Source organism: Protopterus annectens, chromosome 2.part1 (genome assembly GCF_019279795.1).
Source record: "Protopterus annectens isolate FY-2018-M chromosome 2.part1, PAN1.0, whole genome shotgun sequence".
NCBI lineage: Eukaryota > Metazoa > Chordata > Ceratodontiformes > Protopteridae > Protopterus > Protopterus annectens.
Window position 1 is genome coordinate 1,566,307,215 of NC_056729.1, and position 13,144 is coordinate 1,566,320,358.

The 13,144-nt window shown below is 39.2% G+C and overlaps 1 protein-coding gene across 3 annotated transcripts in view; it reads right to left on the bottom strand.

Moving 5' to 3' along the window:
* Nucleotides 1-13,144, bottom strand: part of CHD5 (chromodomain helicase DNA binding protein 5) — a 2,140,358-nt gene that overhangs the window by 777,237 nt on the left and 1,349,977 nt on the right. For all 3 annotated transcript variants that reach the window (XM_044063016.1, XM_044063014.1, XM_044063013.1), the window contains exon 22: nt 12,683-12,855. In XM_044063016.1, coding sequence (XP_043918951.1) covers nt 12,683-12,855 — 173 coding nt within the window. The remainder of the gene's footprint in view (nt 1-12,682; nt 12,856-13,144) is intronic.

A 13,144-nucleotide genomic window follows, 5' to 3' on the forward strand; every position in this document is an offset into this window, starting at 1 on the left:
AGGCTTTGTCTAGAAAGGGGTTGAGAGGTATGTGGTGATGTACCACCGAGTATATTGAATACAACAGTTATTCTTGTATTGCTACTGGAAACAGAGCAGGCAGGTCAAATACTTTTTTTTGTCTTAAGCTGCGACCGTGCGTGAGTTCTGAAGACCGGTCTGACTGTTGACAAAATTTGCGGATATTGTTTTCCGCATAATTTTAGTAGGGTAGAGTACAGCAGAGGGGATTACTGGCTGCCCAGGGTACTAACTGGTAGGTGTTATGATCGGTCACTGTTGAAGAGGTACTTGACTGTTCCCTGCAATTCAGAAGTGGGATTACTGGTTGTAGTTATTTAAGCAGCCTCATTGTAATACTGCAGCTTTTAAACTATTTCAAAGACTGAAGTAAGTGTGTGTGTGTGTGTGTGTGTGGGGGGGGGCTCTTGTATTGTCAACTCATCATCTTTTTTTGTCCTCAGCCTTGGAACGTATTTTTTTTTTCTCATTAGCTTGGGCTGTGTAGGGGGGACTCTGGTGGTATTATCCTGGACCGAATTGCCCCACATGCAGCATTGTTGCCTGCAGCAGAAATAAGACTGACACACAAATAAGGAAAGATGCTGAATAAAATGTTAAAAAAAGAGATGTTTTCATTGCATAGCTGTCCTGAGACTTGATGGCTACTGACAGTTGTGAATTATTTTTCTAGTAGTAGGTCATCTGCTTTGTCTGCTCTTATAATCAGGCTTCAAACTGTATTATCAGGTTGATACTTTTAAGTTTTAACCAGTCATATTTCAGGATTTAGAGACCATATTCGAAAGCAATTTATTTTCCCATTGTGTCATGCTACCCAGCTTGAACTAATGTTTGCTTTTCTTCTGTCCTAAATTAATGCTGGTATACTACTGCAATTTATCATATGGGAAGAGCCTTCTCATTTATGGTAAGCCATTAACCGTGCTATCTTTGTGTCATAGTTTCATAGGTGGTTACTAGGCTAATGACCCAAGAACTTTTACAAGCGTAGGCATGTTTATCCCAAGTTAACCCAATTAGCAATACATAGGTGAGTGAAGTTCATGGAGGTATGAGCCTAATGCCTGCCTATGTCCATGAAAAAATGGACATGACCCCAGGAGTGAACTTGAGATTACCTATCCATTGATCTAAGTTGTGCTTGAAGAGGGTCAGAGTGGGGCTTTGTTTCACATGAATGGAAAGCTTGTTCCAGAGAATGGATAGTTTCAGGGGGATGTATCTCTCTCCAGCATAATTTGTTCATATACGTGCCTAGGTTAATATTCCCAGAGCAAGTGACCCTCATGTGGCTTGATTTGTGAAATTGTAAAATTTCCATCAGGGTCAGGTCAGAGACTACCCTGTAAGCAAGACACAGATCACCATTTAGTAGCCTGTAGGAGACAGAATCCAGTGATAGGGCTTTCAGTCTTTCCACTTACGACGTGGTTTTGCATCTGTATGGTGAGGTACATGCAAAAGGCTGCATTGTACTGTAATGGTCTGAGGGATGAGTATAATGGAATTATAATGTCCTTGCATCTAGATGCCGAGCTTTTACTTATGAAATGTGTCACATAGGAAAGCCTCACCACTGTAGGTAACATGGTGGTCGAAGTTCAGATTATCAGCCTGAGTACCCGGGTCTCGTACTCTACTCTTGGGGGAAGAGTGCTGTCTGTATTGTAAATAGCAGGGATGTTGGCTTTCCCAAAGGGAATAATTACACATTTTTTTGCATTTAGCTTCAGTCCGTGGCTTTGGCACAAATCATTAGTCTGTGTTAATCCTTTTTGTAGTACCACTGGGGGACTCCGTGATTGCACCCAATTTGCAGTCATCGGTGAACTTGGTCAGATACAGGCCATCCATGTTTGCCTAGACTTCTGAGAAATAAATTCTGAACAGTAAAAGGCCCAGCATGGAACCCTGTGGTACGACACTTTTGCTAGATGTGAATTCACCCACTTTGACAGTATGTGTCCTGTTGGTGAGCCATTTGGCTACCCATCAGTGACATAAGGGTTTATTCCCAATTGATTGAGTTTGTCTATGTGGGTTGGGAGGGTGGCCTAATGGTTAAGGTGTTTGTCTTGCAAACACAAGGTACAGGGTTTGAGTCTCACAAGGGACAATTGTCTAAAAAAAATGCATGGGGCAGGTTAGTAGCTAATTAGCTAGATAATGAACACCTGATGAACCTATAATACCTATATAATATGTGCTCCCCCATGTTTGTGAGCATTATGTCCAGAATATTTGAGCCCCTCTTTGGTGTGCTGACTAGCTGTTCCATGGCATTTGCACTGGCAAGGTCCAAGAACCATGGAGAAAGCAGATTTGTGGTCATGTATTTTCCCCAGTTGATGGTAGGATAATTAAAATTGCCAGTGAGTATGGTGTTGGGCTACATGGTAAGTGACGCCAGTAGTCCAGGTATGCAGAATCCTTTTCCTTGTTCATTGTGGAGGACCTGTAGTTAGTGAAGATGTGGTAGGGGATTTTGCCTATTGTTAATTGGACTTGGAGTAGCTTGAGAGAGTCATAGAGGAGCCAGGTGCAAGACCATCTGTGACAAAGTGGTGTGGTCCGTCAACCATGTCCTCCCAGGCTGACAGATATTGGATCCCCTTGCACTGACACCAGAAGTTAAGCCAGTTGTTAAAATCAATCATTTTTTGTTGGTATTGTGGCATCCTCTTTGGTGATGGCAAAATGCAGGTCAAAGATAGGCTCATACCTGCCTGAGACACACAATCTAAGAGCTCAGGCATATCTGTATGCATATAGTTCAGTGAGGTATTATGTCTCAGGTCATGCACACCCACATGGACTATGTCGGAGTTATACTGGTACTTGTGGTAAGTGCTTGAGTGACTTGACTGATCCTGGCATCTGATAAGCAGCTAACTGTAACCTTGTCCTTATCCGGCCTGGTGAGGGGGACATCCGTGTGCAGGTTATTTACTTGTAACCAAATGACTGACCAGGAGAAGAATATTTGTTATGAAAGGGAAATGTTTGGATAGCGATTTATTTACAGCTTTTTCTTCAGTGCTGAGAAGAGTTAATTGTGAAGAAACTGTGTGTAGCATTCCTGGCTGGCAACTTGTTTCCTGCCCAGATGTTTAGGGAATGCAGTGCATCAGTTAATGGATCACACCAGTAGTTTGTTCTGTAGTGTTTAATAATTATTCATTCACATTCGATTTATTGTTAAACCACTGTTTTAAGCATGAGACAGATAGAAGTTTTAACATTTCACACAGAGGTTTGTTAAAAATGTTTTAAATGTTAGCATTTATATTTTTAACTTGGATGTGCATTATGGTTGTATAGCAAGTAGTATAAAGGCTAAGTGGCCAAGATCACACTTTTGACTGGTCTGTGACAGGGAAGTTGAGGTTTAGTGGAGAGAGTGAATTCTTTGGACTGCTGAGCTGGGCTGGGGAACCTAAGGCATGTGAAATAAGTGGGCCAGAGTGATATATTTTCTAGGGGGCATAACAGTGTCATGAAAAAAAGAGATCGCTAAAAGTAGGAGTGCATTTCCTTCCTCTTCCTTACAGTTTTCTAGAGGAGGAATCCTGTAATATAGTGATTCATTTCTGTTACATGCTATGGAAAATAAGTTTAGCTAGTACAGTCATGAGTTAACGGGTTACATGAGACTTAGCTTGGATTGTGCTGTCACTGGTATATCATTTTATATATTTGTTATGTAGAATATGTATGCAAAAAGTGTGGTTCAAATATTTATCAGGTACGGTAGTTCTATCTTTGAGGCAGAAAGGACTGTAGAAGAATTTCAAGCGGCAGTATTTAAAACAGTGAATTTTGCTCTAAAGCAGACTGTTTAAAAAGTTTCCACTTTTTGTGTAGCACATGCTATTTTGTTACTACTTTATTTATTTTGACTAGTAACTGAAAATGTTAAACGGATGTGTATCTGTTTTTTTTTTCCATTATACATATGAGTGCATAATATAACAGTTCTAGGCAAAATCTACAATTTGGAATTAAAATGCATGTTGACCCCAATCTTCCTGCTCACGTTTCAGGTCTGTTTTAATCAGTGGTAATTGTATGCTGAATGTATGACCAAACTAAAGGCACTGCAATGTTTGATTTAGTTTTATGTGCTTTAATACAAAACTTATGCCTTTTACCCGATACCTCAAGTCACTGCCAAAGTAGTTGGTAACACTTATTCTCAGTGTTAGAAATGCTTTGCTGGTCTGCAAAAGATGCATGCAGTTGGATGGATCTTTTAGTAGCTTTTGACTGTTAGCCATACAGTCTTGTATCACACTTGAAATTGGTACTTGCACTTGCTAAATGAAGTCAGACTTAATGAAAAGTGTGTTTTAATTTCTGTACGTTATGATTTTGATTCCAGAGTATGGATTTACTGAATGTTCACATGCTGTAACACAGAATACAAAGCAGTCCATCATATGGATGGATGTATAGGTACTGCAGTTTGCTTTCACTTCATTCCCATTTCCTTTCGTCAATGGTTAATCCTTTTCAGTGTTTCCTACACTGCTTGGGCACCAGAGGTGTATCTAGAGGTGTATCTAGAGGTAATTTTTGTTTTTAAACCTTTGTTTACACATGGTCCGACTTGGAATGAGACCAACTTTCAGTTGCCTGGGGAGAAATGCTCCAGATGCATTTCTTTGACATATAGCTAGAGATAGAGAGGCATTGAGATTTATGTTGGTGTTCTTTTGGGTGCATTCACTGTCAGTATTATGGAACTCTGTATTGCAAGCAGTTATGATATATTCTTTTTAAATGCACCTTGCAAAAAAGTTAATACAGTTTTTCATGACTGCAGAGAAACTCTATTAAGGAGCATTCAGCCTTCAATTGCAGTCTTAAGGTGTCACAGTATGACTGTTTTTTTCATGCATTTAAACATTGAAAGAACTGGAGTGGGGTTTGTGGGAGTGGCCAATATGTGGGTGTAGCTCAAATAGGGGTGTGGCTTTAATATGGTGTGGGTGGGGCTTAAGGGGCGCCAGAGCAGTACTTCGCCTAGGGCGCCATTTCAGCTAAGGCCGGCCCTGCCCATGTTGGTAATGACCAGGTCAAGTATATTTGAGCCCCTGGTGGGACTATGGATTAGTTGATCCAGGGCATTGGAATTTATGAATTCCAAGAACCGTTGGGCAAAGGTGTTGGTTCTCAAGTAGTTTTCCCAATTAATGGCAGGGTAGTTAAAATCACACATTATTAGGGTGTTAGGTTGTATCTTAATATTTGCCAGTATGTTTAGAAAGGTGTAGTGAGAATCTTGGGGCATGGTGGGGGATCTGTAGCAAGCTACAATTTGGATTGTAGTCTTACCTAGTGTTAGTTGCACCTGTAGTATTTCGGATGCATTGTGTTTGGCAACTAGCCTGGAGGTGTGAATATCCTTGGTGACTATAGACACTCCACCACCTTTAGTGTTTCGGTCCTGGTTTGGTGGCTGAAAAGTGTGGTAAGAGTTGTAGCCTGGTATTGCGGTGGTGTTCTCTGGAGCCTTGAACCTGGTCTCAGTTAGTGCAGAGATATCGATGTTCTCCATTTTTAGGAGTGCCTTGAGAGTGCATTTTGAGGTTTAGACTTCTAGCATTGAGTAGCATTAACTTCAGATTTTGCATGCTTTTATCTGTTACGATGGTAGTTTTGTCATTTGAGCCGTGCATAAAAAAGGCACTATGGGGTGGCAAGAGCCTTAGCCAGTAACCTGAATCCCAGGAGCGACAGGTGCAGACCATCTCTGACAAAGCATTGTGGTTTGTCGATCATGTCATCTCTGGCAGACAGATACTGAATCCCCTTTGAATGACACCAGAAGATTAGCCAATTGTTGAAGTCAATCATTTTGTCCTTATAGTGTGGTATCATTTTGGGCGAAGGCAGGATGCTACTCCGGGCTAGGGTCATACCTGTCTGAGCCACATGATCCGAGAGCTCTTCCATGTCTCTTTTCATGTAGTCCAGGGAGGTATGTCTCAAGTCATTCACTCCAACATGGACAATGACAGAGTCGTATTTGTACTTGTTGTGGAGTGACTTGAGTGCATGCATTATGTGGTGGATCATGGCTCCCGACAGGCAGCTGACAGTAATTTTCTCCTTGTTCAGCCTGGTGAGTGGGACATCAGTGTGCCTGACTATAGAGTCACCTATGACAAAAGTGTTCGGTACGTTGTCTTGCCTTAGGGGCTATTGTTGGGTGGCACACTGGTGTTTTGAGCTATGTGTCACTTTGGGTGTGACTGGTGTTTGTTTGTGTATCACCTTCGGAGGTCTTTGTTATTTGGGCAGGTTAATGTTAAGGGCCTTCGCATATGTGGGTTTAGTGTTCCTATGTGTGGGAGTTATGTGTTGCTTGAGGTATAATGCAGGTGTTAACCTTCTCCTCTTGACGGTCTAGCACAATCTTGGCTGGAGAGAGCTTTGCTTCTAGTTTGGTTATGTAAGTGCATCTCTTGCAGGTTGTAGTGTTGGGTGGTAGAAGGACAGGGTTGTCTGTGTACATGAGTCAATTGCTGCATTGCCCCAGTATGCCCAGATTCACCAGGTGGATAGGAGAAATCACCAGAAGCTGACCCTTGGACATGACTGGTTTGGCGTTTCTTTTGTAGAGTACAAGAGCTGTTTTCCCTTACCTTGGCAAGGTAATTTGCAATTATAGGCTGTTTAGTGCCTACGATTAATTTCTCCTTGTATACAAGGGGAGTTGAGTGCTTGTATCAGTTTAAGGCTTCCTAGTGCTTTCCTGCAGGTTATAGAGCAAGTGCTTGTCACAGAGATTCAGATTTTAGTGCTACTACTGTGAAAACAGCTAGTTCTAAAGGAAATTTTGAAGAGCAGACTTTCTGGCATCGGGAATAGTTTAACCTTAGCCCCGCCGTACTGCTTGACGTGCAAAAACACGCGTTTTTAAGCCAGAAAGTTGAAAGGGATAGAAATCAGCCACAAATGGCCAATAAAATTACAATTTCAGAGCTGGAAACCACTCCTCTAGCGTTAGGCTGTACAATGCTCACTACTCTCACTAGTAAGCAGTAGGACCTCCCTCTACCACAGCAAGGTCTGGAATAGCTCTAAATACAGAAACTGAAGTCCTGAAACCAGCAATGCCTGGGATCTGGACTACACTAGTTAGAAAAGGCAGGAAACGAGCAAACAAGATAGTATTTTTGGGGGGGTTGGTTAAAACAGGCTAAACAATCCAATAATACAGTAAATAAGCACAGAAAAGGCTAACACACTTGAATGTGTAGCCTTAAACAGTAAATGCAATTTAAAACTTTGCAAAATTAGCAATTTAAACTTTTAAAATAAAGCAAGGCAAGTGCACAAACTGAAAAACGATTTAAAAGGCAGAAATACAGTAGAATAAATAGCTAGTCTACTTTTAAAGCTTTCTGAGAAGTGCAGTTAACAAAAACGATCAAAATCAGCAAAAATTGAGCGTTTTAAGCCAAAAGTACTTGCAGTTAGCATAAAAAGTTTCTCTTTCTCATTTCTGGTACTGTAGTAGTCTGCAGGACGCCCAAACAAGATCTGCTGATCTAAAACAAGCTGAAGCGCGCGTTTTTAAGCCAGAGGATTTTATACCCCAGAAAGCCAGCTAAGACTGCCAATGAAGAGAGACTTTGGAACAGAGACCACTGCACACAATCAAGATGCATGATCAACAGTACTGTTGATAAGAAATTGGTACTCACCAACACTGAATAGAAACACTGAACAGATTATAGGCAAAGAGAACGAGATAGGGGAATCCCATGTGAAAGACCACTTTTGGTACAGTTCTTATTTGAGACTAGAACAGATGCTTCTGTTAAAAAGGGATAATTAGAAGGGCATATAAAACATTGCACTATAGATCTTAAGAGTCAGTCAGAAGAGATTACAAAATACTGTGAAGGGAGGGACCGGAAAAGCACTTTACAAAGGAACAATGGGAGGACATCTGTATAGCTCCTGAAAAGTCCATAAGGGGGGGGACTGGAAAAGCACTTTACAAAGGAACAATGGGAGGACATCTGTATAGCTCCTGAAAAGTCCATAAGGGGAGGGACTGGAAAAGCACTTTACAAAGGAACAATGGGAGGACATCTGTATAGCTCCTGAAAAGTCCATAAGGTGTAAGATTTTTACTAGGAGGTGTCTGCATAGCTATTTTTATACTCCAAGCAGACTTCATAGAATTTTTCCTCCTCAGGCAAATGCAGGAGATATGTGAAAAAGAGAGGGGTAACTAGGAACATGTTTTTTGGAAATGTAACAAGATGGCAGATTTTAAAAATCTCCTGCTGAGTAATCTGACAGAAATGTTGGGGGAGGAAATTGTTGCATCTAAGGAAATTATTATTTTGTGCTGGGGCATAGGCCTGGGGATTCACAGAGAACCCCAAGACTGGTTGTAAGAGGAGCAGTAAAAAGGGTTCTTTCTGAAATGCTGTAATTTGCGATTCAGAGACATATTAGCCACACAGATGTAATACCTCATTATCAGTTAATGTGTGTTTCTGAACTGTCCTTAACTGCCAGAAGTACAAATCAGCACCTAACTGAGGTAGTTAATACTGGTGTTCCATGCATAGCATTGGCACAGGCACCCTCTCTGTTCACTCTTCCAGACACATAAATACTTTGAAAAAGGTCTATATTATTTCCTGGAAAGATGTCTCCATCGAATCCCTATTCATCTACATGACTACCTTGAATGCTGCAGTCAGTGAACGATCCCTACATCAAAGTTTTTCCATGGGAAAGTAAATAGGTGGTCAGCATTGTGAATTAGCCCTTTTCCCCACTGTACTGCGAACTCAGAGTTGGTATACATTTGTAAAATATGTAAAATTATGTAGTTTGTATTACAGTTGTTCTGGTGGCCAAGTAGTTTCTTTCCTAGGAAAGAAGTTTGGTGACTGTAACATTCGCTGAACGGCTGTTCAATAGGTAGTGATCTATGAACAGCCGTTTGATGAAGACATCTTTCAAGGAAATGATATAGACTCCGTTGAAGCACACACTTCTTACCTGAACCTGAGTTGTCAGACTGTCCCAATGTTTCTTTTCTCTTTTTATTTTTTTGGTCTTGCCATCATAAATCATGGCTCCTCACAGTCTAATGCTAGAAGTTAGAATTTCACACCCTTATTGTTCGTAATGTGTATCGTGATACTAGATATGTTACTCAATTAAATTTTTAAATGAGACCACTTAATACTGTAAAAATTCTCCATGATGTTGGCTAGTTTTCCTCCCTGCTTTGTTCTGAAGCCTCCACCACATGGACCCCCCCCCCCCCCGTTGCTTCTAATGCACACCCTTTTTCTCAAAACTCAAGGACTGTTGCCAGACATTAGAGTTTTATACTTCTTCTTATATAAAATAACACTAGCTACAATAACTAGTTAATGTAATGAGTTAATGCTGCTATTTTCTGTATCAGAGGTGCAGGGCTCAAATCTTTTTCATATTTTACTTTACATACTTTAAAATCTTCAACACTTAGGTAATATTTTCAACTATCCCCCGTGTTTAGATTTGGAACAGTGGACTAATATCCTTGATGAGAATGACAGGGTTTATATTTTTTAGTGCCTTTAGGGTATGCTATACAGAATATCCAGTATATCTACTGTTCCTTCTAGTCATGTCGTCTTTCTTCTTTTTGGTGTCTAGTGTTCCCCTTAACCGTAAGTGCCATTAAGGCAAGATGTTTAAAGTTATACCTGTAGTCTTGTGTTCCTCTGGCCCTAACTACTGTTAAGGCACAATGTTTAAATTTATCTCTAGTGTGTACTGTTGCCCCCGGCCCTACATGCCATTAATACACAGTGTTATTCCTGGAGTTTAGTGTTCTGCCCCCCCCCCCCCCCCCCCCAGCATTTGCTCATTAGTCTAGTGGAGTGTGGAGGTAAGGTAGCTTCCCAACCCCCTGAACACACAGCCCACCTTCTGATCAGGCTAACAGACACACCCACCCATTTACCCCACACACACACACACAGACAGAGACATATACACATGCAAATGCAAACATACCCTTCCCCTAACTATCACCCCTACTGTGACCTCCCAGACAGACAACACTCACAGAAACTCACACATGTAGCTACACACACACACACACACACACACACACACACACACACACACACACACACACACACACACACACACACACACCAACACCACCTCTCTGCTAAAGTCCCTGGCACTTACCTCTACCGTGATGGGTTAGTACAAGCTGTTGGCCATGTTCAATAATACGAGTGGCCATGAGTAAGCATGTTACTTTACACACCATCACTCAACTGTGTAAATACCTTACTGTAAGCAGTTCTAGGGGACAGCACATGGCTAATTAGCATTCGCCTCTCCTCTGAAATGTCTCAATAGCATTTATCATGCATGCGGAGACAACCCACCGTAGTGTCGCACATCAACATGTAATGCACTATGGTAGAGCTGTTTCTAAATAAAAGTAAAGGATACTGTGAGGTGTACATGAGTGACCTTTCTGAATTGGCCCCATTTGAATTGCCTGGACATAGTAAGGCCTCACTAAGGATAATGCTACTGGCTTCCAAAAAACAATTATTAGATAATGGAAAGCAAAATGTAAACTGACTGTAACTGAAGTAATGAATACTGTAAAGGAGATAAAAGAACTGGAGGGGGATACTTTGGAAAAAAATTACATAAACTAAAAAGAATTTGTGGGAAAAATATATGCAGAATAATATTCAGCAGGAGGAATGAGGTCTAAGTAACAGCATGAATTGAGGAATATGTATACTGCATGAAAATAACAAGGGAAATATTATCACGGCTTGTTTTCTATTAATGAAATAATACAGGGGTACCTATGTCATCGTTTAAAATGTGACTTAATAAATTAATAAAATAATACAGGAGTACCCTATGTCATCGTTTAAAATGTGACTTAATAAATTAATAAAATAATACAGGAGTACCTATGTCATCGTTTAAAATCTGACCTAATAAATTAATAAAATAATACAGGGGTACCTATGTCATCGTTTAAAATGTGACTTAATAAAGACATTTAAAAAAAATAATACAGGGGTACCTATGTCATCGTTCAAAATGTGACTTAATAAAGACATTTAAAAAAAATAATACAGGGGTACCTATGTCATTGTTTAAAATGTGACTTAATAAATTAATAAAATAATACAGGAGTACCTATGTCATCGTTTAAAATCTGACTTAATAAATTAATAAAATAATACAGGGGTACCTATGTCATCGTTTAAAATGTGACTTAATAAAGACGTTTAAAAAAAATAATACAGCGGTACCTATGTCATCGTTTAAAATGTGACTTAATAAAGACATTTAAAAAAAATAATACAGCGGTACCTATGTCATCGTATAAATGTGACTTAATAAAGACATTTAAAAAAAATAATACAGGGGTACCTATGTTATCATTTAAAATGTGACTTAATAAAGACATTTAAAAAAAATAATACAGGGGTACCTATGTCATCGTTTAAAATGTGACTTAATAAAGACGTTTAAAAAAAATAATACAGGGGTACCTATGTCATCATTTAAAATGTGACTTAATAAAATAATACAGGAGTACCTACGTCATCGTTTAAAATGTGACTTAATAAATTAATAAAATAATGCAGGGGTACCTATATCATTGTTTAAAATGTAACTTAATAAATTAATAAAATAATACAGGGGTACCTATGTCATCATTTAAAATGTGACTTAATAAAGACATTTAAAAAAAATAATACAGGGGTACCTATGTCATCGTTTAATATGTGACTTAATAAAGACATTTAAAAAAAAATAATACAGGGGTACCTATGTCATCGTTTAAAATGTAACTTAATAAAGACATTTAAAAAAATAATACAGGGGTACCTATGTCATCGTTTAAAATGTGATTTAATAAAGACATTTAAAAAAATAATACAGGGTACCTATGTCATCGTTTAAAATGTAACTTAATAAAGACATTTAAAAAAATAATACAGGGGTACCTATGTCATCATTTAAAATGTGACTTAATAAAGACGTTTAAAAAATACTGAATGCAAACACTAATCCTTCATCACAAAACTATATTAAATCATAGCCAGTGTTCAACAGTAATCCTGATGCTGTGCTTTATAAATATATTATTTCTCTTCATCATGGCATTCAAATACCAAGAACAGGAGACATAAGCTAAATAAATGGTCCTTTTGTCAGTCATTTTGCAAAATTACAGCTGAATTCCAGAAGAATTCATAGAGATTTCAAATGATGGCTGAAATATGGGAAAAAGGATATTAGAAAAAGACGGTCAATAAATATACATTTGCTTCTGTTTTTTTTTTTATGCCATTTCTGTTTCAGACTGCATCTTTACCACTCATCAATATTTCAGCTTTAACTGGTTTACAGTACTGTAATGTAGCATGTAACTAGAAAATAAATGGCACAACATATTGTGAAATTTCTCTGATTGTTCTTAACCTGAACATGATGGTTTACTCTTTAAAGCAGAAGTACATTTGAACCCTAAAAGTGTGGCTTAAAATAAAAGTTGAAGTCTGTCTATGAAATGAGGCTGGACATGGTGGTGCTCACTGAAAACAGCAATTAAATATTATACAAACGTTACCGCTCCATCCTCTTCTCGCACAACGTACTGGGCCACTTTAAATGAGCTGAGGTATTCATTCATATTCTGCAGATCAACATCATCTGTGGCATCCTGGTTCCGATCCAGCAGCTTGGAAATGGCATCATCATCATAGTGAATTACACTGCTGTCCTCTACTTCTCGACTATCACCTAAAAATAAAAGAAAAATAACATTCAAGACACTGCTAGAACCTCCTCCTGAAACTTTACTACTATATCTCCGTCGCTCTGGCAACACTCATGTTTAACATCTATTCTGCAGTGTGGCTTAGTGGTTCAAAATAGCATTCTACTTTGTGACTGGATACTAAGCTTCATTTTGTAGTCTAGCAGATGAACAACACATTATGCTAGGGAGGGGGAGAGTATAGTTGTGTTAGGGTACTGCAAGCAAGAGTTGATACACACAAGCAAAATGTAATTCATATCACTGATAGAA